The sequence below is a fragment of the Lissotriton helveticus genome, chromosome 4_1 (assembly GCF_964261635.1).
Source record: "Lissotriton helveticus chromosome 4_1, aLisHel1.1, whole genome shotgun sequence".
In the NCBI taxonomy this organism is placed as follows: domain Eukaryota; kingdom Metazoa; phylum Chordata; class Amphibia; order Caudata; family Salamandridae; genus Lissotriton; species Lissotriton helveticus.
Window position 1 is genome coordinate 713,141,837 of NC_136063.1, and position 27,120 is coordinate 713,168,956.

General features: G+C 46.8%; 1 protein-coding gene across 3 annotated transcripts in view; it reads left to right on the top strand.

Moving 5' to 3' along the window:
- Window positions 1–27,120, top strand: part of CCDC178 (coiled-coil domain containing 178) — a 1,259,352-nt gene that overhangs the window by 81,257 nt on the left and 1,150,975 nt on the right. For all 3 annotated transcript variants that reach the window (XM_078685673.1, XM_078685671.1, XM_078685672.1), the window contains exon 2: window positions 2,672–2,743. In XM_078685673.1, the coding sequence (XP_078541799.1) occupies window positions 2,686–2,743 (58 nt within the window). In that variant the 5' untranslated portion in view covers window positions 2,672–2,685. The remainder of the gene's footprint in view (window positions 1–2,671; window positions 2,744–27,120) is intronic.

Sequence of the window (27,120 nt, forward strand, 5' to 3'; positions counted from 1 at the left end):
CACTACCAGTACCACCACCACCACCAATACTGCCACTATCAGTACCACCACCACCAGTACTACCACTACCAGTACTAGCACCACCAGTACTAGCACCACCAGTACCACCACCTCCAGTACTACCACTACTACCACTACCAGTACCACCACCACCAGTACTACCAGTACCACCACCACCAGTACTACCACTACCAGTACCACCACCACCAGTACTACCACTACCAGTGCCACCACCACCACCACCACCACCACCAGTACTACCAGTACTACCACCACCAGTACTACCAGTACTACCACCACCAGTACTACCACCACCAGTACTAGCACCACCAGTACTAGCACCACCAGTACCACCACCTCCAGTACTACCACTACTACCACTACCAGTACCACCACCACCAGTACTACCAGAACCACCACCACCAGTACTACCACTACCAGTACCACCACCACCAGTACTACCACTACCAGTGCCACCACCACCACCACCACCACCACCAGTACTACCAGTACTACCACCACCAGTACTACCACCACCAGTACTACCACCACCAGTACTACCACTACTACAGCCACCAGTACTACCACTACTACAGCCACCAGTACTACCACTACCACCACCACCAGTACTACCACCACCACCAGTACTACCAGTACCACCACCACCAGTACTACCACTACCAGTACTACCACTACCAGTACTACCGGTACCACTACCACCACCACCAGTACCAGTACCAGTACCACCACCACCAGTACTACCACCACCAGTACTACCAGTACCACCACCACCACCAGTACTACCACTACCAGTACCACCACCACCAGTACTACCAGTACTACAGCCACCAGTACTACCACTACCACCACCACCAGTACTACCAGTACCACGACCACCAGTACTACCACTACCAGTACTACCACTACCAGTACCACCACCACCAGTACCACCACCACCAGTACTACCACCACCAGTACCACCACCACCAGTACTACCACTACCAATACTACCACTACCAGTACTACCACCACCAGTACCACCACCACCAATACCACCACCACCAGTACCACCACTACCACTAATACTACCACTACCAGTACCACCACCACCACCAATACTTCCACTATCAGTACCACCCCCACCAGTACTACCACTACCAGTACCACCACCACCAATACTACCACTACCAGTACCACCACCACCAATACTACTAGTACCACCACCACCAGTACTACCAGTACCACCACCACCACCAACACTACCAATACCACCACCAATACTACCAATCGCACCAAGCATTGGCATAGCCAATAGGTCTCGCTTTTGGGACCTTATAAGCACAATATCCTTGGTGCAACAACATCAACTGCTGCATGGCTAAACACTTATAAGGTCCCAAAGGCGAGACCTATTGGCTATGCCAATGCTTGTTTAATATTCATGTTGGTGAGATACCATCGTCAGTATAGAAAAACAATCCCATATGTCGCTGCAGAATTAAAATTGAGAGTACCATTGCGGTCTTGTTCGTTGTTTCTTATGTTGTCAGCTGGAAGTGCTGAGTGGTCTTTCACTAGTGATGAGATGTAGTCTGTTTCTACAAAGTTAATTACTACCCTTGAGCCACGATTTTCAATGCTTGCATGCAGTAGTATGAATTAAGATGAGAGTCTTCATATGATGCAGTTGGTGACCCTAGTTATTATCATCATGCCATGCCAGATCCTGTGGCTTCATATTTTTGTGATCATCTGGTATAAATCCTCCCCGAGTATCAGTCTTTTGAAAATTGTGCAGTGAGCCTCTTCTATGAAGGCAAACTGATTTTTCTGCTAGACAGTAGTAGTAGTATCATTTGAAAAAATAATTCCACAAATGTTTCCAGGGCTCAATTCTCATTTTTTTCCTGAATACCAACTACTTGTCTACAGTTGGACCTCAGTCTGACTAGATCGAAGGACATTTTAAAGTTCAGAGTGAGAGTTTACGCTGTGCTTTCAATGGTGTTCACTTTCTCTTCCAGGATGTGAATCCTACCTTCACTCCAGTACCTCTGCTTGCTCTTTTATTAGTTCTAGGCCAGGTTGCCAAGTCTAAATTTTATGCTTTCGACTTGTGTTGTGTCCATTTGTCTAGATACACTTATTGCATATGTCCTGAAAATGGTAAGAAGTGCAGACCTTCTGGTCGTGACTTCACTGTTCTTGTTGCCAATGACCCCGAATCTGTGGCTTCTGGGGTCAGGTTCAGGGGCATCAGTTGTTCCCGCCCTTAACCGTTCTTCTTCCTCTGACCCTTGTCTGCGTTGCCCATTCTATGATCTGCAAAGTTTCACGATTCCGTTTGTGTAAACGAAATCAGCAGACCATTCAGCCGTGTATGCTGAAATCTGTCAACTTCTGTTTGTGAGCTGTGGAGGAGCAGAGCCAAGACACGCCCTTTCAGTTGCACAGCATCATGCTATTTTCCAGCCTTTCTCATTTCAATATCAGTTTTAAAGAAGGGACATGTGGGCTGTTCTTGAACTAATACACATATTTATTTGACTGATGCAACAACCAGGAACCTTTTTGACAAGTGTGCTTTAACTATAATATCATATTATTCTGTTCCATCTGTAAAATACATGGTGGTAATAAAAACATTTTTATTTTTTTCATTCGTTTTCAGCGCAGTAGAAGAAAATGCCTGATGTGCAGTTGCTACACTGTTGCCCTAAAGAAAGTGACCACCAGCTGCATGGTAAGCACAGATCAAACTTGGAAGGTTTCCTCTGTCGTCCTGTGACTTCCAGTTGCTGCCTAATAAACTATAATTATCTAGTAGTTGCTATAAAATGATAGATGCACTTTATCTGATGTTATATTATGTAGATTTGTGGAGTGCAGTATCACCTGGGAGGGTTTCCAAGCGCTGGGCAGGTGTGAGTCTAGACTCACCTAGGGTCTAGTGGGACTACTGGAAAAGCCAGGTATTCTGCTTCTTGTGGAATCAAGGCGTGAGGAAGAGGTTCTCATGTGTAGGGACAGGTCCTTCCACACTTTAGGAGTGATGTAGGACAAGGCTTCACTGCCAGATCTGGTTTTCCATTTGCGTGGAATTTTTGCAAGATGATCTGATGGCGTCAAACAGTGAAAAACATAGCCTAAAATTCTTACTTTGATTTCATGTGACAGAGATAAGATGTGGCTCTATCAGCATTCATAAATGACCTTTACTTTCAAACATTCTATGCTAAAAAAGTATCTAAGTTTCAACTTTTGGGGGTGAGGATAAAAAACGAAACTAAACAGAAATTGATGCACACTTTAGAAACTACATCAAATGTCCTCCTAGGCTTCTTGGAGTATAGTGATACTTGTTTATGTTCTAAATTTTATTCAACATTGTGGCAGTAGTTAACAGAGACTACATCAGGATTTTGTATTACATTCATAATGTAAAACTCCCACCTGAGAATACTGTACGATTGAGTACCAATGGTGAGAGCTGGAAGTTCAAAGAAGGGGGATCTGTGACTTTTCTCACATCCCCTGTGCGTTACAGCATTTTGCCATCCTAACTTGATAGTAGATGTAAACATGGCCAAATTGTTGTAATTAGGCTTCAAATCAAAATCAAATCAGGTGTTTGTTAAGCGCGACTACTCACCCGTAAGGATCTCAAGGTGCTGGGGATGTGGGGGGATGTGGTCGCAGGTTCCAGTCCATCAAGTAGGGGGTCTGTCGAGCCATGTTTTGAGGTTTCTTGCGAAGATGGGGAGCGATGTTATCTGTCTGAGGTGGAGTGGAAGGAGGATCCAGGCACTGGCCGTGCGGAAGTAGAAGGAGCGGCCTCCCGATCTGGTCTTTCTGGTGCGGGTTTTCACGGCGAAGGAGAGCTGGGCTGATCGTAGGGTCCTTTGGGGTGCGTGGAATTTGAGTCGGCTGTTCAGGTATGCTGGTCCGGTGTCATGGATGGCCTTGTGAGCGTGGGTTAGCATCTTTAAGGTGACTCTAGCTTCGATGGGGAGCCGGTGGAGTGTGCGCAGGTGCTGGGAGATGTGGCAGTGGCTTGGCAGGTTGAGGACCAGTCTTGCGGCGGTGTTTTGGATGTTCTGTAGCTTGCGGGTGAGGTTTTTGTTTATTCCGGCATAGTTTGTTGCCGTAGTCGAGCCTGCTGGTGACCAGGGCGTGAGTGACGGTCTTTCTGAGTTCGAGGGGGATCCATTTGAAGGTCTTACGTAGGAGGTGGAGGGTGTGGAAGCAGGAGGATGAGACGGAGTTGATCTGGCAATCCATTTTGAGCTCTGAGTCCAGGATGATTCCCAGGTTGCGTGCATGGTGCGTGGTCCGTGGTCCGTGGTCCATGTGGGTGGGCGGCCTTCCGCGGGCGGGTGGCCTCCAGGTGTCGTTCCAGGCATCTGGGTTTGGGCCCATGATGAGTACTTCCGTTTTGTTTGTGTCTAGTTGTAGGCAGCTGTTTTTCCTCCATTTGGCAACGGCTTCCATGCCTTCTCGAAAGTTGTGTCTGGCGGTGTTGGGTTCATTGGATAGGGAGAGGAGGAGTTGGGTGTCATCTGCGTATGACAGAAATGTTGAGTTCGTAGGTTCTGACTATGGGGGCAAGCGGAGCCATGTAGACGTTGAAGAGCGTAGGGCTGAGAGAGGACCCCTGCGGGACTCCGCAGGTGATAAGTGTAGGGTCTGAGAGGAAAGGGGGAGTCTGACCCACTGCGTTCTGCCGGAGAGGAAGGAGCGGATCCATTTGAGGGCCTTGTCTTGGATCCCTACGTCATGGAGTCTGCGTATTAGGGTGTGGTGAGAGACTGTGTCGAACGCCACTGAGAGGTCAAGGAGGAAGAGGGCTGCAGTTTCTCCTTTGTCCAGTAAGGTACAGATGTCGTCTGTTGTGGCATGGAGTATGGTTTCCGTACTTTGTTTTTTTCTGAAGCCGGATTGGGAGGAGTCGAGGATGTTGTGCTCTTCGATGAATGTGGCGAATTGGCTGTTGATGGCGTTCTCGATGACTTTTGCTGGGAACGGGAGCAGGGAGATGGGTCTTTAGTTTTTGAGGTTGGTGGGGTCCACCTAGGGTTTCTTTAGGAGGGGGTTGATCTCAGCGTGTTTCCAGTCCTTAGGGAAAAAGGCAGTTGCCATGGAGCGTTGATGGTGTGGCAGAGCAAGGGTGTGATGGTGTCGGCGGCTCTGTTGAAAATGTGGTGGGGGCAGGTGTCCGTGGGGGCCCCAGAGTGGATTGACTTCATCATCTTCAGTGTGTCTTCGGGGGTGAGAGCTGTCCAGTTGTCGATCACTGACTTTAGGGTGTCGGGGTGGCTGGTGAGGGATCAGTGTGTTGGTTGTCTTAGTCGAAGTTGTCGTAGATGCTCTTGATTTTGTGGTGGAAAAAGGTGCTGAGTTTGTCGCAGAGGTCTTGTGAGGGAGAGAAGTCGGTAGACTCGCTGGTGAGTTGGGCAAACTCCTTGATGATGTTGAAGGTTCTTTGCTGTTTTGTGCATGAGTGGATATTCTGTCTTCAATCGCTTTTTTCCTCGTTTTTCTGATGAGTTGGTGGTGGGCGTTGAAGGTGGCTTTGAAGTTGTTTTCTCATGAGTATTGTAACTACAGCTTTTCTTAGTGCATTTCAGGTACCTTGTCTGTTTTCATACACAGGAACTTGTCAGCTATCTTCCTCTCTGGTTCTACTGGTCTGCTGGGGATTATTTATTTGTGTTTGAGTAATGTTTTCTGACACATGGGCTGCCTTTTTGGTGTCCTAGTTAAACTCTTGCCACTAAAGCAGTGTCTGCAGTGTTTCTGCAGGCAGCAGGCCATTCCTCTCTGTCTCCCAGAACTACCTACCATCCAGTCCTACATAAGAGTTCATCTGAAGGCCCCTCATCCCTCCATTTTCTTTAGTGTCAGGCTCAGTGTCCTTCTCTTCCTCACATCAGAGCAACACTTTGTCACACTTTAGCAGCTGTATTCCCCACTCATCACCCACCTACCCAATGGCCATATGGATGAATGCAGAGAAAGGTCTAGTTCAGCAGTAGTGGAGCAGTAAGTTGGGCCCAATTAGAGCTGCCAAGCAAGGACGCTGTTTATCTGTGTGTGTTCCTGGTGCTCTCAGAAGATTGGAAACTCCCAGTGATGGCACTGGCCTCTCTGTCCACCCATTATAATGGCATCTTAAAAGTCTATTTGGCAATTCAGGTAACTATCTTCTTTGCCGATGAAAAGATACCCATCTTTTAGCTCAGAATGTATGTCCAAGCAGATATTTCAATTCAGATACCATTGCTGCTTAGTTTTCCTGTCAGACAAATGAGTAATACAATGGGATATTGAAAGTTTAGTCTTCTATAAAGCAGAGGCACGTGAGCTCAGATAACAAGCTGCTGGTTCCTGGTTCTACTCCTTAAAATGTATTCCCCAAGGCATTTTGAATAGCTCATTATTGCTGGGTCTGAGTACGGAAAAGCTAATGTTTGACATAGGACTTAAGACATCCTGGACATTACGTAAACATACGAATTGTAATTCATCAGGTGTTATTTATCTAGCTTTTTGCACCACAAGCCTTAATTATGAGTGACTCATAAAATTCCAGCACTTTTACAAACTATTATTTGCACGGGTTTTGGAATTATGAGTATGTGCGATAAGGTACTGGGTTAGCCTAGATCGAATTCCCCCTTCACCTTAGGGCCGCCAGCTCAGTCTAAGAAACTGAAAGCTTGGCTCTTTAAATAGGTCTCAGCACCCCCCCCCCCCCCTTCCCCACCTCCCTTCCCACCCCCTACCCAACCAGGTTATGGTAGAAAACTGGATTTTTCACCGGGTACATTTCGGAAGCTTAAACCTGGCAACATTTACCTGGTGAAGCAGACGTTGTAAATATGAAGTGTTGGAAGCACCAAAATCCCTATGTTATGCCCCATTTGTAGGGAAAAACGTATAACTACCATTAACTACTTCAACTGATAAACCACAGGGGAGAATTATTTATTGACTGTGAAAACAGCAATAAAGTTATCACCAATTTATAATTAAGGCCGTAGTGTACATGAGATGCGCTAAAAAGTTGGGCCTGTTGTTTTTCTACTCATGTTACACTTGTGTTGTCTCAAAGGGGTAGTCTGAAAAACTCTTATGGAACTGTGGTGAAAGTGTACTCCTTCTTACTTTATCATGTAGTCGAACACATTTACGTAAACTTTTCAGCACATATAAAATCCACTTGAAAATACAGGTTTAGGCATTGCTTACTATTTTTCAGAGCAGGGTAGAAAGGCATTTTAGTAAAAATTATAATAAACTAAAACCAACAATGATTTAAAATATAATCTATTTCTTGCTAATCTTAAATTACATGAATGGTAACTGTGCAGTATTGTCCTATGTTGCCACTCAGGGGTTTTGGTGACATCATAAACCAACTGGCCTAAGGCCAGTGGCTTGTAAATCTCACTAGAACTGTAAAATAGTATTAATTGTTAATACCATCTAAACATGTACAGGCCATCTAACCTGGGCTTCTATTGGAATTCTATAACGCATATTAGAAAGCCCATTATTGCTGTTTTAGCTGCAGTTTCCTGCCGCTAAAACAGTGATAATTTTAATGAGGTTCTTGCTAATATGCCCCATTGTTTATTTTCATTTGTTAGCTTATCTAGGCCATGAATTTAACTCACTGAGCATTTGCCTGTTTGCACAGACAACCATTTTAAAGGTGCTGAAGAAAATGTGGCTTCTAAAATTGCATGAAGTTTCTTACGTGCATGTTACTCTTCTGTGTTTTTCCTTTTCATAAAGTAATCGAAATGGGATTCATTCCATGATGTTGTTTTGTTGTACTGAATAAAGTGTATTTATCTGTGTGCCTTAAGAGGAAGCCATGTTGAGATGTTCGCATACGATCCAATATGCAAGGCTGCTGTTGTATAAGCCACAAGTAAAATTCATTCATTTCTAAACGATTTTATTGTTCGGTCTGCTTCAATAGTGCAATATAATTTCCCTTGTTTGCAGGGTGATGGGTATTTTACATTTACTCATTATTTAGGCATATCCTAAAGTAAAATATTTCAAGTATTATAATCTCCACAATGTTGATTGGTTTATGCCATGTATCCTTGTAACCCTATGATACTGTTTCACGCTATTCTGAGTGCATTGTTTTTCACTTCTCTGAAACTATGTAGATGTGTGCCCAACCTTTTGCTTCTTTCTACAAACACAGACTTGTAATGTTCGTCGCTGCCCCACAGATGACAGGACACTGTCTGCTATAGATGCCAATACTTTATTTACTTGTAACCACACAGAGAGCGCCATCAATTTTTGAAATACTGCAGCTGCCGACGCCAGCCCGAACGGCATCCTGCAGAACTGGTAGCACCCAAAGGGTGTGATGAATGAGGTGAGTCTCCTGCTCTCCGGATGCAACGCTATCTGGTGGTAGGCCGATGTTAAGTCGATGGTGGAGTACCACTTGATCCCTCTGGTCTTTGCCAACATCTCCTCGATGCGTGGCAGCGGGAACTTCTCCACCACAATGTTCTTGTTTAGTTCGCGCAGGTCCACGCAGAGCCTGACCTTGCCGCTTGGCTTCATCACCACCACCAACGGCGCCAGCCACTCTGCGCACGTGATAGGCTCAATTATGCCCTTCTTCTCCAGCTCCTGAAGTTCGACTTGCACAGCTTCTTTCACCGCCAATGGCACATTCCTCACTCTGTGTGCTACTGGTTTCGCTTCTGTTTTCAGGATGATTTTATGCGCGAACCTCTCCAGCTTTCCTACCTTCCCGCCAAATACTCTGGGGTAGTCTGTCTTCCATTTCTCCAGGTTCAGCCATTGTTCCGGCTCCGTTAACAAGACTTGCACCGCTCCTCCCGGGTCTAGCTTGATGCCCAGGTCACCCTGGTCCATCCACCACAGCACTGACGGTCCCTTCTCTGAGACGTACAGTTTGCAGAATGCACAGCGTCCCTTAAATTCAAATTTGAGTGGTCTGAAACCCACCATGGGTATGCGGTCTCCATTATACGATACTGGCCTTATGTCCAGCCTCTCCAGCTCTGGGCCCAGTTGTGGCTTGAACTTCTCATTCCATAAAGCCCATTGCACTATTGTGTAAGGTGATCCCGAGTCTGCCACTATACTGATTGGCACTCCTCCAATATGCATGTCCAGCACTGGTTTGCTTGATCTTCTGGTGTCCACACACAGCACCTGGTCGTAGATGCAATGGACTGTGTTGTCCTCTTCATGGTCGCTTCCCTCTTGGTCATCTTGCCCATGGTCAACAAATTTCACCACATTCTTGGTCGCTTTCCTCCGACACACCTTCTCGTAGTGTCCTACGATCCCGCAGAACAGGCACTTGGCGCGGAAAGCCGGGCACTTCCTATCATGCGCTTCATGCGTCATGCTGCCGCACCGATAACACAGGTTCTTGGCGCCCTTCGACTGGTTCGCGGGCGGCCCTGGATTGCCTTGCCATTTGTTCGGGCCTTTCTGTGGTGGTCCCTTGATCCTGTTATCCCTCCTGGGGGCCTCTTCTTCAATTCTATTTACCATGGGTCTGGCCAGTGTTTCCTTTCTTGCTGCCTCTGCACATCGCCTCGCTAATTCTGCCTTTTTGACGATCGCCATTACCTCCTTCAGGGAGGAGTCCCCATTGGCCCACAACTTGTCCTGTCCAGCTTTACTCGTCGTGTGCATCACTATTTGATCCTTTATGAATTCGTCATGGAAATTCGCATATCTGCACGTGGACGCCAGCTTTTTGAGTGCCGCAACATATTCATCGATCGATTCCCCCACTTCCTGTTTCCGTTGTTGGAAGTTGTATCGGTCAATTGAGACATAGACCGCCGGTCTCTAGTATTCATTTAGTTCTTCTAACGCATGGGCATATACGTCATCGTTATTATCCTGTTCTGTTTGGGTACCAGATTCTTGAACACTCTCAGCCCCTCCGGGCCCAAATTGTGGAGCAGTATCCTCCTTTTCCTTTTACTTGTAAACAGTTACTCATTCTCATCCTCCAGCACCTCAATGTAGTTGGCAATATATTCCCTCCAGTCCTCCCACTTCATTAGTGGCTCGCCTGGTTTGGGCAGAAACGGTATGGGCGCCGTAGTTGAGGATGCCTGCGCGCACATGGTTTCGCGCTTCTCTCCTGGTGGCGTCTCACCTTGACCCTTGGGGCTTCCTGGTGCGTTATCCTTGTCCTCCCCTTCTCTTTTTGGGCTTAATGGAGTGCTTCGGGCCTCGCCGCCGTCCCTGCCCCCTGAGGTCGCCAGTGCTATTCCCCCAGCTGGGCACGCAACAGGTCAGGGTGGTCCCTTGTCTTTGCCTTGCCGTCCGCCCTTGGCCGGGTGGCTGTGTACTCCAGCTGCCCTACTGTTGTGGCCTAGTGGAGCTCCGCCGCCCTTGCCATTCTCGCCTGGTTCGCCTATGTCCGGGGACCCATGTACCTGTCTTCTTGACTTGCAGTGCGCTCTCTGCAGCACGGGGAGTGAAATCACAGCCCTGCCGCGCTCTCTGTGGTTGTGAAGCGTTGGCAACGTCCTGTACGGCCTGCGCTGCACTGTGGGTGTCACTGCCTGGATCGTTCGATCTGCACGTGAATTTTTCTTTTTTTTCTCCCGTTTTCTTCCTGGTTCAGTGTTTTTTTTTTTTTTTTCTATCCGAGCCTCGTCACCATTGTAATGTTCGTCGCTGCCCCACAGATGACAGGATACTGTCTGCTATAGATGCCAATACTTTATTTACTTGTAACCACACAGAGAGCGCCGAGCCTGTTGCTTCTCTGGGTCCGGCACCCACACTGATAGTTTCGCGTGCTTCACCAAAATGGCGGATCGGCGTGCTACGTCATCACGCCGATCCAGACACTGGAACGCTAACTCTACAAGACTTTATCTTATTTTCATACCTAGCTCTCCCCATGTTGGACTGTCCTCTGACTTTGAAATTAGACACTTCTTTGCATTTTAAACTGAGCTGACTCCATGTTAGTCTGCCGGCTGATTAATCTCTGTCTAGGATGCATTCTTCATCTTGGTCCTCTTGTTGATTATTATTCTTTGACCTATGAAGTGAGTAGATTTAAGTTAGTTCATTACTGAACTATATTTGGTTATGGCTATTTCCCTGATGTTATGAACTCTTAAAATTGGATCTATATTCATGCATTGTTAAAGCTGATTTGAATCTAACTAACTACTTTTTGCCTTCTGTAATGATTCTAAATTAAGAATAAACCTTTATGCTTTTCACTATGAATATTGTCCTGTGAAGGCTTTCTTTATTTACTCAAGGGCCCGTCATTTGGGGGACACACAGCCAATATCCTGCACATCAGCCATTTGAATGTATTAGAGGAAAGACCAACAGTGGCAAATCGGGGATCATACTACGCTATCAGTTTTATTTTTTTATATTACATTTCTATTTTGTGAGAGCTTGAAAATGTCTTGTTTTCAAAATGGTGACTATTTATTGAAAACAGAAAGTGAAATAATGGAGTATTCATTTCTTATGTAGTTAATACTATAGCATTTTAGAAAAAAAGTACCCAACGCTTTGTTTAACCCACCCTGTCGGTAGAAGGGTGAGACTGCTGATGCTGTGATCTGCAATGTCTTAGTTTTCTTAACCTTTCATGAATAAAATGGTGATTGAACGTTGGGTAACTGCAAAGCTGTGCAGAGTGGTTTGGAGATGTCATTTTGATGATGAAACCCATATTTCACATGGACGTATGAAATATTGTCGTATTCCATGGGTTTTCCATACTAATATAATAAAGAGAGAGCCCAAACCTTTTAGGCGGGTAATCTCAGGAACCACAGCACCAATCTTAACACCCAATACAGCGTTGGAAAGGGCAGTTGCAGCAGAAGGACATAGGCTATGCAGACGCCCACCATATACATTTAAAAGGTAAAAGAACCGTGCCAGCAAAGTAGTCCCTAGTGGGCGTGTCTGCGTTGTGCTGTGGGCATGTGCTGGGGGCGTGACAAACGCTGCGGGCGTGTGGTACGTTCCGCCCTTCATGCCATGTCTCATATCGTGTGCTGTGGGCGTGTGCTGGGGGTGTGGCGTGTGCTGGGGGTGTGGGTGTGTGCGGGGCGCAGGATTACGGAAAATAAAGCGAGCGTTGTGCCCAATATTTCATTGTTTTTTCTTCCCAGGTTCTGTACATTCCAGCTCCAGGTGTCCAACCTGCTCGCTTTAAATACACCTGCACCCCATAATCATAACCCACCCTTACTCCTTAAAATACCCCAACACCCTTAAACACTAACCCATCTTAACCCTATAAATATACCCTGTACCCCAAAACCCAAACCTATCCCTAAACCCTAAAACTACCCCTGTACCCCAAAACCCAAACCTAGCCCTGAACCCTATAAATACCCCTCTACCTCAAAACCCAAATCTACCCCTGAACCCTAAAAATACCCATGTACCCCAAAACCCAAACCTAGCCCTGAACCATAAAAATACCCCTGTACCCAAAAACCCAAACCTACCCCTGAACCCTAAAATACCCCTGTACCCCAAAACCCAAACCTAGCCCTGAACCCTTAAAATACCCCTGTACCCCAAAACCCAAACCTACCCCTGAACCCTAAAAATACCCCTGAACCCCAAAACCCAAACCTAGCCCTGAACTATAAAAATAACCCTGTACCCCAAAAGCCAAACCTACCCCTGAACCCTAAAATACCCCTGTACCCCAAAACCCAAACCTAGCCCTAAACCTTAAAAATAGCCTTGTACCCCAAAACCCATACCTATCCCTAAACCCTAAAACTACCCCTGTACCCCAAAACCCAAACCTACCCCTGAACCCTAAAAATACCCCTGAACCCCAAAACCCAAACCTAGCCCTGAACTATAAAAATAACCCTGTACCCCAAAAGCCAAACCTACCCCTGAACCCTAAAATACCCCTGTACCCCAAAACCCAAACCTAGCCCTGAACCTTAAAAATACCCCTGTACCCCAAAACCCATACCTATCCCTAAACCCTAAAACTACCCCTGTCCCCCATAACCCAAAACTATATCTGAACCCTTAAAATACCCAAACACCCCAAAACATATACATCAGTACCCCAAAACATATACCCCAATACCCATACTTACCTTATCCAAACATAAAAAAGAAATGCTTTTACCATTCATGCATTTACAACGAATTTCGTTGTAAATGTATGCGTGGTAAAAGCATATAAAATTTATTGCCATGCGTTATAATGGCATTGCGGAGTCATGGTACTTTCGTAATGAAAGTATGCGGAGTGATGGTATGCGGAAAGAAAGTTGCGGAATAATGGGTGTTTACCCTCCCCGGTAAGTACATTGGTGGCACGGCGGCCCACATCTCCAGCAACATACTCATATTTTTTCACCACCGATTTGAAAAATGGACAGGTCTCTCTCATTGATGGCCAGCACCGACAAACACTTTTAGACACACCTCCCGCCACAAGTTCTAGAATTGCGAACTTTAGAGCTGGGGAGCTACGTTCGAATCTCGGCATCAGCTCAACATCCTGTGATTACAGGCAAATCGCTTTGTATCCCCGTGCCTACCACAAATGAATGTGTTCTTCTGTAATGTAAATTGTGCTCATGCCATATTGTCGAGTTCGCGCTATATATTATTGCAAGGAAAAATAAAGTAGGGAAACTCGAGTTCACACACTACTGAACGCGCACTCTTAAGTGCATCAGCAGTGCACTGTGAATCGGAGCGTTTCACAGGCCTGTCACAGATAAGAAATGCTATCAAAACGAAATCCTACAAAACAATATACTACTGGCCGGCAGCAATTCATACCCGGACAACGTCGGGACGGGCTGCTAGTTATGAAATAAAGGTTTTTATGCCGCTGTATTTTGTGTAAGGAAAGCATGTGGAGTGAGGGGCAGGTTCCCAGCTAAACTGTGAGTATGGCCGCTCACATGGGTGCTCCTCACTATGCCAGCATGGCGTACGCCCATTTTACACAATACCTATTGCTCTCTTTAATCTTGGCAATATTTTCATTTGATTTTGTCCGGCAGGACTTTAACTTTAGTAACGTACATCCTCTGCCTGTCACCCGAGGGAGCCTGACCTTAACCCAATTCGGGTGAGTCTCTGGCTGCAATCATTTGACGGTGGTTGGTTACCACCACCTTCACCTTAGCACAATGATATGTGTCACGTTTGTCACATTTTGCTTCTTTTGATGCTATCCGGCTACACATCTTTGAGTTGCACTAACCACCCTTGCATGGGATTTGGTGTGCTTTTTACTTTGGAGGCTGCTTTGTTCATTGTCTATTTTTGAATTAGGATTTCCCCTGTTTTTTTTGTGTAGGTTGGTCCATTCTAGACATAATAAAAGTTACCTCATTGTTAGGTTGCAGAGTGTTTGGTTCACCTGGAGTAACCAACCACTGTGTAGATAGTGTAGTATTTTTGGCCTTGAAGAATAGTCACATGATTTACTAAACATTAGGCAAGAAACATGTTGACCACTCATGTTTAGCCACCTCTGACCAATATATCAGCATTTACACCATTGATGTTTTTAATTGAGACCAGTGGGCTCGCAGATTAAATTTGTTTTTGAGCACCACTGCGCTTCATTTTATCCCTCCACACACCATCTTACCACACACTTTCTCCACATCTACACTACGAGGACCCACACCCGCACCTCCCCAGATGACTTGGGAAAAAGATCTCCGAAAAAAAGCCCCTCATAGGGTGCCCATCAGGCATTGCAGTGCCGGTCTTACGAGGAGCAAGCCCTATGATAAAGCATAACACCTAGCTAGGTGTGTGAGGGACCTACTTCCCAAATTGGAAGACACCCCGTCTCCATATTCAGGTAGGGGTGTTGGCGACCCAGCCTCCCTTACCCTCCTCAACAGGAACTGCATACCTCTTCTTCTCATTTCATGTTCTTTGGGGCTCGTATGCTGGACCTACAAACGCCCCTTATCCCCCCTGTGTTATAGTATTTTGTGTAAGAACAGCACCTGAACATGGAATATATATTAGGAAGTTGGTGATAAAGTCATGATTGAAAATGAAAGGTTCTGATTTGCTTATAACTAGAGTGCTGTTTGACAAACATTCATAAATGCTGGCACCCCTCCCAGTGCAGTGGGTTCAGTTTTGACATGCCAGGGTTCTTGCTGGTAGGTCAGGAAGTAACATTTATAATGAGGTGAGTCAAAAAAGACACAATTTCCCATTTTGTCTCCCACGAGAAATTTTACTTTCTCTACATCCAAAAATGATGTACAGATATACACCAAACGTGGCTTGAAAGTAGAACTTTACTCTGAAAGTGTCTATTTTATTTAGTGTAAATCCACTCAGTAGTTTTGAGATATTAGCATTTGAATAAGGTGTTGGTGGGCTCAGGGAATTTCCCCAGATTTGGGATTTTTGTGCAGTGAAAATAAAATTCAAAGACAAAATGGGAGATCAGATGACTATTTCCTGGCCACAAAGAAGGATAGACAAACATGTAAGCTTGAAAAATGCACAAAATATTAGTAAATGCATTTAATAGACAGTAAAACTTACAAATTAAAAAAAATTCAAAAGAGCACAACCACCACTTTGTATTTGGAAACAGGTGTGGTTTACCAGAGCTCATGATTTTAGCTGGATTCATGAATTTCACAAATACAAAAAGGGAATACAAATATAAGGCAGTACTATAAGAAATATTAAAGGCCAGAAACAGGGAGAGTAAATGAAGAAAAGCACTATCATTTGGGAACAATCAAAACATTCTTACTGTACCACATGGTCATGATTCAATAAAATGAACATCATTTAAATCACGACTTTTGAGACATTTTTTAATTAAAAAAAGGTTTAACATAATCAGGACTGTGGTTGGCCATGCTCAGCAGGCGCTCCACAATGATGTGGTTGGATGCATGAGCAATTGGGTGTGGGACGGATATAGCAATGTGTGGTTGGGTTTGGGACGCTCTCCTGGTCAGTTCCTTCATTCAGTCCCCTTCGTGCACACTGTCTGCAATTGGGTCTGCCTGGGAGGTGGGCTTGTGTCCAACTGATAATGTGCCTTAAAAAAGAAAACAGAAAGTTATTGAAAAAGCACATTTAAAAATGTTGTGTTTCGGGTAGTGCAAGCAGTAAAACACAGATAAAACAATATTATGGTTCCACAACAAAAACTAACACCCCCGGAAATTTTCCAATTACATTTTTGTCTCAAACTAATAAAAACTTGAATTTGCTCGGTTATGGTTATGAACACATTCAACACATGGTATAACTCCCTAGCTCCTTTATGTTCATTTATTTAAACTTTCTTTTTAATAAATTTCACATAGAAAAACAAGTTACTTGGCATGGTGCTTACGTGAAATGTTTGTCGGAGGATCAAGCAGTATTATCAAGCAGTAATCATATTCTCACCCATTATAACTTGGCGGAAGGCCAAATATCATTATAACGTCCCGCTAATTAATAACAACTGGCTCCTCTGGGGATTTCCAGGTGCTGTTTAACCTCTATAAAAAGACAGACAGAGAGAGGAAAGAGGGAATACATAGGGGCGAAAGAGAGAAGGAAGTAGGGGAAGAGTACTCTCTGGATCTCGTAGATTGATAGGTGCCAGTAAATAACGCATGTGCTGTGCCCATATTGGTGATTTGCGTGATCGTTTTGCAGTGCTTGTGTCTCCTCAGAGGTAGTCTCCCTATGATCTAGGGGGTGGGAGTTGAAATAACTTAGCAATGGTGCCCATATGTCCTGCGGGCGGGACTGTGCGGACATGAGCTCCAAGTAGTTGGATAGTTGGTTGTGACAGAACACCACATCCCTCAGCCATTCAGTCACTCTGGGTTGCGCTTACGGCCCCAGCAGATTACTACTCAACGCTTTGCCAGAAGCAGCAACATGGTCACCAATTTCCTGTGCACCACAGACACTCTGCACACATACCCCCGGAGGGCCACCAGTGGGGAGCGCTCAAGTCCACAGTCAAGTATTGAGTCTAGCGCATCAAAAATGCATTCCCAAAATCTTGCAACCAAGGGACACTCCCAGGCCAGGTGCAAAAAGGAGGCCTCAGGCGTTCGGCAGCGTCCACACCGCGCATCATCACTTAATCCTTCTTTATTCAGCCACATAGGGGTCCTATATAACCTGTGAAGGAACTTGAAATGGATAAGGCGCAACCTGTAGTTGTCTGACATCTCCTTTGTTTACGCGCAGCAGTAAGCTTACAAGCCCTCTTCAAACGCTCCTCCCAGAATCTTCCCATTCTCACTGCGCAGGGGGAACACATATTGGAGTTGCACGTTGCATTCCGGTATGAAGATGGGTAATAAGTTTCTTCGGTGATGGATTTGTCAGTAAATCCTCTAGTACTTGAAACGTTGGTGGTGCCACTGGGAAGGAGACAAAAAATGCACGCAACGCTGCTCTCAGCTGTTAATATGTCAGCCTGTCTAGCATCCCGGTGTTGTCATACCCGAACGCGTCCTCTATGGCAATGAATACGCCATCAGGGAATGCTCTTCCCATCGTCTGAAGCTGTAGCGTCTGCAGCCTTTGGCACCACCCTGTCTCCACGGTGATGGGGGCGTGGCCTGGGTCCATAATGGCTGCTCAGAGCTGAAGCTCCATTGTAGCCCAATGCCACGGCAACCAAGGGCGGGACTTCACTGCACCAAAACCAGCTGGAAAAACGATCTCCCTACATTGGAGCATTGGGTGCGTCTGCCACTGTGGACGCCGTTCCCCCCAACTCCTTCATTGCCGTGTTAGCGGCTTTAAACTTGCCAGGGGATCGCGCCTCAAAATGGAGCTTGGGACTCAGTGGACTCGCTGCAAATAAATAATTATGCGGGCCACATAATGAGGAGCGGGCCCCCTGGAGACTGCGTCGGAGGAGCGGCGTGTCCCAGAGCTGCCCCCTCTGCATCCCCAGTGCACACAGAAGTGACCCGATGTGGCTACATGAAAGTGACTTTTTGCAAACCGCATACGGAGTGCTGCTGCATGGACTGCTGGAGATTGGGACGACGCGGGGGTGAAAGGATCCTTGTTCTCCAGTGTTTTACGGTGAGTCAGGGTGCAAACACAAGCACCCACACCGGGAGGAAATGGTGTTGGAGGCTGGGGCCCCCCACAGTGCCCAGACATGCAACAAGGCACCAGCGCGACACGCCTGACTTTAAAATGGCGGCCAATGAGATGTCTGTGACAAAGAGAGGACTGTCCCTCCGCGGAAAAGCACACTCAATGGTTCTAAAGAAAAAAGTGGGAGAGAAAAGGCAGCATAACCTCCACATACAAAGCTGGGTCCCAAAGCCTGGCGTCCTCCCTTGGTTTCCTCCGGGCACTGCACGATCCAATGGTGGAGTTCTGCCTGTCCGGAATGGAAGTTCCCCTCTTGGCTGTGTCACATCTCACCATTTATGCAATAGCAGTGGAGGAATCTCTGAGAACCCCCCCTGAGTTAACGATCTGGCCCGGGGACTTTGTTTGAAGCTGAAATATTCTTTGCAGAGCCCCCTCAGGACAGTGACTGACCTCAAAATGACGTCTGGATTTTGTTCGGACTGAGATTTCTCATCTCTCCAACTCCCCCACTTTATTATGACATTCTCAGATTGCTCCTGATCATTATCCTGACAGCGGAGTCCGAGCATTATCTCCGATGCCAGGTGGAGCTGCCTTGTTCAGCTATAGAGGAGATCGGCCCTTGTTCATCACCTACCCAGCCGGACATAGGGCACAGTTTCTCCCCCGTCTCCCTGTTTTCTCCAATTCCTCCTCCTCCCCTGACGAAGTTCTGTAACTTTGCTTTTTATCCTACGTTTGGGCTAGGATCTCGTGTCGGCCTCAGAGATGTCTGGAAGTCTGTGTCCTTTGTCGCTGATTTTTCGGGATCCGGCGGGTGCCTCAAAAATGCAGACCGGCAAGATGCTTCTTTGGTACCTGTTTGAACATGGGAGTCACTCTTTGACTCCAAAGGAGATCCTTCCATCTTCTGGTCGAAATAGAATGTTGAAGTTCCAGGATATATGGTGCAGAGTTTCGTCCAGGGTAATCTAAAGTCCTAGGGACTGGGTTCCTATACTTATACTAAGTTTAGGGGAAAGACTAACTCTAAGGTCCCACCTATGGGAGGACCTGGGGAGGGGGTGGTTACACCCCTTCCTCTTTGTCCAGTTTTGCGCCAGAGCTGGGGCTGAGTGCCCCAGCAACCGGTTTGAACTGGGGACCCCAGAGATGCCTCAGCTTAGGATAAGGAGACAAAAGATAGCCTTAGAAAAAGAGACCCTGGAGCTTGAAAGAGCCAGAAAAAATGAGGCTAGAGCTCCATGGTGGCAGCAACTTGCCTAGTGGTAGGGAAAGGTCTTATGACCATAGAAACCTTAACAAGATTGTCCCTCCCTTTCAGGATGGGGGTGACATTCACAAATGGATAACTGTACTGGAGAGGGCCTGCAAAGTACAGAAGGTACCCCAGGAGCAGTGGGCAGCAATCTTGTGGCTTTCCTTTGCAGACAAAGGAAGAGACAAGCTCCTCACTGTCAGAGAAGAGGATGCTGATGATTACAAGGTTCTGAAGAGTGCTCTAATAGATGGGTTTGGCTTAACCACTGAGCAGTATATAATGCAGTTCAGAGATACCCAGTAGACACAGACTCAGGACTGGGTTGACTTTGTAGGTTGTGCAACTAAGGCTCTGGAGGGTTGGTTATTGGGAAGTAACGTGGATGACTGTGCAGGATTGTATAATCTGATCATGAGGGAGCAGATCCTTAATAACTGTCAAAATCAGCTGTTGCATCAGCACCTGGTAGACTCTGATCTGACCTCTCCCCAAGATTTGGGAAAGAAGGCAGATAAATGGGTCAGAACCAGGGTGAAGCAGAAGGTACAGAACCAAGGTGGTGACCAAAAGAAGCAAGATTAAAAAGGTGAGGAGAAGGGTAAAGACCAGAGGTCTTCACAAGGTCCCCAAAAAGCTTCTAATGGTGGGAATTCCCAATCTGCTAAAAAGAAAGAAGGCCCAAGGAAACCATGGTGTAAAATCTGTAAGCAGAATAGCCATTGCACAAGTGACTGCAACAAGAAAAATGCAGCTCCAGCCGCCATTGCCCCTAAGGCAACTGTTTTCCCTAGTTCAGCTTCAAGTGGTGTTTCTCAGCAGAAGGGTCTGGTAGAGTTGGCCCTGGGATCTGAGATGGGCTCTGGCCTAGTTAGAGTTCCAACTCAGGCTGTGTTAGTCTGTGATGGAGGCATGGACATGACCTCCTCTGTGAGTCCCAGTAACCTGGTCAAGTACAGACAACGGCCTTTGATAAATGAAAAAGAGGCTTTGGCCTACAGGGACACCGGGGCAAGTGTCACAATGGTGACACCAGACTTTGTGGACCCTGGACAAGTCATACTTGGTTAGACTTACCAATGATCAATGCTAGCAAAGTCAGGACCACCCATGCCCTGGCAGTTGTTAATTTCTCATGGGGAGGGGTAACTGGCCTTAAGAAGGTTGTGATAAGTGCAGACCTCCCTGTAGAATGCTTGCTTGGAAATGACTTGAAGACTTCAGCCTAGTCTGAAGTGGAGTTGAGGACCCATGCAGAAATGTTAGGGATCTCTGCACATGTGTTTGCTGTGACAACGTCACAGGTCAACAAGGCTAACACTGAACAGGCCCTAGATTCTGGAAAAATTGACCAAGTGCCTTCCAAGAAAAGGAGCAGTAGGGTTAAGGCAGTGCATTCCCCCCTGACTCAGAGTGATGATCAGTCTCTTGTGGGAGATGATTGTGAGCCTGAAGAAGGAACTGTCCCAGAGGAGCTTGAGCCTGATCAGGTTGAGTTCTCGGGGACAGGGGCCTTTCCAGGGCAGATCTGAGTCAGGAGCAGCTGAACTGCCCTTCTCTTCAACCCCTCAGACAGCAAGCTGGTGCTGAGGCTACTGGGAATGCTAGTGGAACCCATGAGATTTATTGGGATGATGGACTCCTGTACTCAGAGAGTAGAGACCCCAAGCCTGGTACAGCCAGGAGGTTCGTAATACCTCTAAAGTTCAGGGGCTTCTTGTTGACACTAGCCCATGATATTCCTTTAGCGGGATACCGGGGCCAGAACAAGACTTGGGATGGAATTGTCCCTCACTTTCACTGGCCCCACATGTCTGAAGACACAAAGGAGCTTTGTCGCTCCTGTGTAACCTGTTAAGCCAGTGGTAAGGCAGGTGGCACTACAAAGGCCCCCCTGAAACCACTACCTGTGGTGTGGGTTCTCTTTGAGAGAGTGGAGATTGACATTGTTGGACCAATGAATCCTCAGACAGCATCTGGGCACAGGTTTATCCTAGAGGGGGTGGTCCATGCCACTAGGTATCCAGAAGCTATTCCCCTTAGGACCACTACAGCACCTGTTGCGACAAGAGCCCTCTTTGGAGTGTTCTGAAGAGTGGGGTTTCCTAAGGAGGTAGTATCTGACAGAGGTGCACACTTTATGTTCAGCTAATTGACTGCAATGTGGAAAGAATGTGGAGTGAACTACAAATTCACCACACCCTATCATCCACAGTGCAATGGTTTAGTTGAAAGATTCAACACAACTTTAAGGGGTATGATTAAGGGTCTCCCAGGAAAGCTCAGGCGGAGATGGGACATCCTGCTACCCTGCCTTTTGTTTGCATACAAGGAGGTTCCTCAGAAGGGGGTTGGCAACAGCCCATTTGAACTTCTGTTTGGACACCCTGTCAGAGGAGCATTATGTCTGGTGAAAGAGGGATGGGAGTTACCTCTCAAACCCCATGAACAGGATATTGTGGACTAAGTACTTGGTCTCCGCTCCAGGATGGCTGAGTACATGAAAAAGGCAACTAAAAACCTTGAGGCTAGCCAGGAATTACAGAAAGCCGGGCATGACCAAAAGGCTGTAAGGACTATTTACCAGCCAGGACAGAAACTGTTGGTGTTGGAGCCTGTGGCCCCAGCAGCTCTCCAAGACAAGTGGAGTGGACCCCACACTATTGTTGAACAGAAGGGAGAGGTTACCTATTTGGTAGATCTTTGGACTCCCAGAAGCCCACATAGGGTGCTTCATGTCACCAGATTGAAACCATATGTTGACAGGGCAGACATGGGCTTGCTCATGGCTACTGATGAAGGACAGGAGGAAGAGAGTGACCCTCTCCCAGACATGCTCTCTCAGAACCCTGATGATGGATCAGTTGATGGAGTAGCCTTGGCAGGCAGCCTCACTAATCAGCAGCAAACTGATTGCAGACTAGTTCTTCAACAGTTCAGACATATGTTTTCTCTGACTCCAAGTCAGACTACCTGGTGCACTCATGAAGTGGACACTGGGGACAGTCTGCCTGTTAAAAATAAGATTTACAGGCGACCTGAGCATGTCAGGGACCGTATCATGACTGAAGTCCACAACATTTTGGATTTGGGAGTGATTGAACCCTCAAATAGCCCTTTGGCTAGTCCAGTAGTCTTGGTACCCAAACCTCACACCCAGGGTAGTAAGAGAGAGATGAGGTTTTGTGTTGACTACAAGGGTCTCAATGCAGTCACTAGGACTGCTGCCCATCCAATTCCAAGAGCAGATGAGCTCATAGATATGTTGGCCTCTGCCAAATTTCTGAGCACATTTGATCTTACAGCTGGCTACTGGCAGATCAGATTAGCTGATGATGCAAAGCCAAAGACAGCATCCGCAACCCCTAGTGGACATTATCAATTTGTGGTAATACCCTTTGGTCTGAAGAATGCACCTGACACTTTTCAAAGGTTGGTGAACAAAGTCCTAACAGGTCTGGAAGACTATAGTGCAGCATATCTAGATGATATTGCTGTCTTTAGCTCCACCTGGGAGGATCACCTGGTCCACCTGAGAAATGTTTTGGAGGCCCTGCAAAAGGCAGGCCTAACTATCAAGGCTACTAAGGGCCAGATAGGGCCGAGTCAGGTTGTGTACCTGGGCTACCTTGTAGGTGGAGGCCAGGTTCAACTATTGCAGAACAAAATCCAGACCATCATGGACTGGGTTGCTCCAACTACCCAGACTCAGGTCAGAGCTTTCTTGGGCCTGACTGGGTACTACAGAAGATTTGTCAAGGCGTATGGATCCATTGTGACACCCCTGAATGATTTAACTTCTAAAAGAATGCCTAAGAAAGTTCAGTGGACAGTCAGCTGTCAAAAGGCATTTGATGACCTGAAGCAGGCCATGTGCACCTCACCAATTCTGCAAAGTCCTAACTACTCCAGAGAATTCATTGTCCAAACAGATGCATCTGAGTTGGGGGTAGAGGCTGTGCTGTCACAATTGAATGATGAAGGTCAAGACCAGCCAGTAGCTTTTATTAGCAGAAGGCTGACCCCTAGAGAGAAACGTTGGTCAGCTATTAAAAGCGAGGCCTTTGCTGTGGTTTGTGCTCTGAAGAAGCTGAGCGGTACAAAAGGGGGTGGTGATGGACGGAGCATCTGAACCAATCAAACACTCACACCCAGTCAAATAGTACTGCCTTATATTTTTATTCCCTTTTTGTATTTGTGAAATTCATGGATCCAGCAAAAATCATGAGCTCTGGTAAACCACACCTGTTTCCAAATACAAAGTGGTGGTTGTGCTCTTTTGAATTGTTTTTAATTTGCAAGTTTACTGTCTATTAAATGCATTTACTAATATTTTGTGCATTTTTCAAGCTTACATGTTTGTCTATCCTCCTTTGTGTTGGCAGGGTATGCTCAGACGTTGAGTCCCTTGCTCACTTTGCCACTGGATTCAAGCAAGCCGGGCTGAAGACGGCTCTAATGCCAGAACCCGGTCCTCGGAAGCTTGTTTCCGGTCCAGGGAAGGCATGGCAGTTCGGGCTGGACTGTTCCCATGAGGCACAGGGTCAGACTGATTTGCATATGGCCATGTCTGAACAAGGGGTGGCAGAGTGGGCTAAAGAACGGTGATGGATTAAACCCAGATCTGTTGCCTGGGTGAGAGTGTTTGATTGGTTCAGATGCTCCGTCCATCACCACCCCCTTTTGTACCGCTTTGTTCGCCATAAGCTGGCAGGGTATGCTCAGACTTGAGTCCCTTGCTCACTTTGCCACTGGATTCAACCAAGCCTGGCTGAAGCCGGCTGTAATGCCAGAAACCGGTCCTAGGAAGCTTGAATCCGGTCCAGGGAAGGCATGGCTTGGCAGTTCGGGCTGGACTGATCCCATGAGGCACAGGGTCAGACTGATTTGCATATGGCCATGTCTGAACTGGGGTGGCAGAGTGGGCTAAAGAACGGTGATGGATTAAACCCAGATCTTTTGACTGGGTGTGAGTGTTTGATTGGTTCAGATACTCCGTCCATCACCACCCCCTTTTGTACCACTGAAGAAGCTGAAGCCATACTTGTTTGGCACTCACTTCACTGTTCAGACTGACCTACACGGAATGGACTATACAGTGGAACATAGACCTGGGAGTGACCATGCCAATGCAGATGGACTCTCCAGATATTTCCACTTAGAACATGAAGACTCAACTGGTCAAGGTTAGTTTAATGTCCCTGCGTTTTGGGGGGGAGGTTGTAGGAGAGTAGGATCTGGTTACTATGGGTACCCCCACTTTTTGCTGTGAGTCTCTGATTTATCAACTTTAGACTGGCTGGGACCCTGCTAGCAGGTCCCCAGTCTAGCTGATTCCTCTCTAAACTGATTGCATGTACATTAGGTACACTCCAGTTGGGTTACTGGGTTACCCTTGTGAGTCACTAGTATATGGTACCTTAGGTACCAAGGGCGTAGGTACCCCAGAGGCCTACTAGGGGCTGAAGCTTGTATTATGGCACCCCTGGGAAGCCTTCCAAACTTGCACCACAGGTCTGCCACTGCAGCCTGAGTAAGGTGGTGTAAGTACCCCTTACTAAGATATAGTACACCTATATCTACTTATATATACAGACACACATAAACCTATAAGTCACTCCTATGGCAGGCCTTAACAATCCTGAAGGCAGAGTGCTTGGTTTTGTGTGAGAGGGTGCCCAAGCATGAGCTGAGCCCCGCTCTGCAGCTTTCGGAATCACTTCTCTGTAGCTGTTCTTAAGTGCATTATAACCTCACGGTAAATGCTAACGTTGGAATGGCTGCATCAAAACATGTCTTGTCTGGTGTCAAACAATTTGGAATCATCAGTCTTGACAGCGGGAGTAGAATTCCACCCTTCTAGAGGGAGAAGACTAGTACACCTTTACTTACCCGGTAATAGTTTAAAAGAGCCCCAGCATCACAAAATGGATGCTGCTGCCACAGATACGGGTCTGACCTCCTGCTGCTGGATGAATCTCCGGCAGGAGAGGCCTGGACAATAGGTTTCCTATCACAGGGAGGTATAGCCACCTCCCCAGAGAGGCTTTAGTGTATTGGGGCAGGGTGGGTGTATTCAGTGAATGCTTTTCAGACAGTGCCTGGGGCTCACAAAGTGTCCCTGTGCATACCCCAATTCAAACCAGTTGCTGGGGCACTCAGCCCCAGCTCTGACACAAAACTGGACAAAGGTCAGACCTTAGAGTTAGTCCATCCCCTAAACTTAGTATAAGTATGGGAACCCATTCCCTAGGACTTTAGATTACCCTGGACGAAACTCTGCAACATATATCCTGGAACTTCGATATTCTATTTTGACTAGAAGACGGAAGGATCTCCCTTGGGGTCAAGGAGTGACTCCCCTGTTCAAACAGGCACCAAAGAAGCTTCTTGCCGGTATGCTTTTTCAAGGCTCCCGCAGGATCCCGAAGAATCTGCAAAACAGGACATGGACTTCCAGACATCTCTGATGCCAAGACAAGATCCCAGCAAAGCTGAGACCTGTAGCCATCATGAGAGACGTGGGACCGGAACTCCTGGACACCGTGCACATTTGCTAGTGCATCTACTTCCTGAGCTTTACCGAAGTTGTGCATTGGGTTACTTTTAGTCCAAACCCTGAGCACCATCTGCACCGAAGATTGTGGGCCTACACTCCACGAGTGTTCCATGTGCCCGCTTCTAGCATTTCTGCTCGAGGCCCCTTTGCATTCCCTGTCTGTCGACTGGTGGGTCCCCATGATGGTAACTCCTTTGTTTCTTTAGCTTCTCTGGTTGCTCCAGACAAGCCCTGACTCCCCTCCAAAGGGTGAGTCCCTCAGACCTTGCTGGTCTCCTTTGAAGCCAATCTTTGCATTCTGCGTGGGTTGCTGTTGCCAAGGCTTGTTATGTCCAATCCGGATACCGACGCTGCAGCACTCGACATCTGACGTGGCACAGCTCGAATCCAGCTCTTGGTTGTCATCGACACCTCCTGGTCCTCGTGGCTGAAGAGTCAAGCTTCACCTCCTGCACCTGAAATCACCCAACATCGGTGGGCATCTTCCTACTGCCTCCCTGGTCACTGGCAAGTGACCCATACTCTGTCCCCTCTGCTTTCTGGTTCTTCAGATCTTCGATCCACCCTTGGATACATCCGGACACTGTCTATTTGGGAAACATCCTTTACCACGCAACTTTTACCACGCAGTGCCTTTACAATGTAGGTTTTACAACGAAAACCATTACAACGCATTGCACTGGGGGGCGCTCTACGATAGGGAATAGTTTTAATTTACTATCCAACACCTTCCCTACTATCCACGGGAACTGGAGTTGGAATAGTAAATTAAACTATTCACTATCCAGCACCCCCCAAAGCAATGCGTTGTAAAGGCTTGCGTTGTAAAACTTGCGTTGTAACAGCATGCGTGGTAAAAGCATGCGTTGTAACAACGTACATCCGTCTATTTGGTCGCCTGCAGCACTGCTTTGCAGCCCTCCATAGGAAACGACGACGAAACCCGACACGAAAAGACACCTCTGCACCCGGCTTTCCTGGGTGAGGTAATACGAGTACTTCGGTGCTCCCATGGGTCTTGACTCTCGAACTGTCCAGTACTGAAGGGGTTTGTTACTAGTCTACTCCTAAGTGTCCTTAATCTTTAAAAATCTAATCACAACTTTCTCCATAGAAGTCAATGGTGATTCGAGGCTGTGTTTAGACACTGCATGCGTCCCCT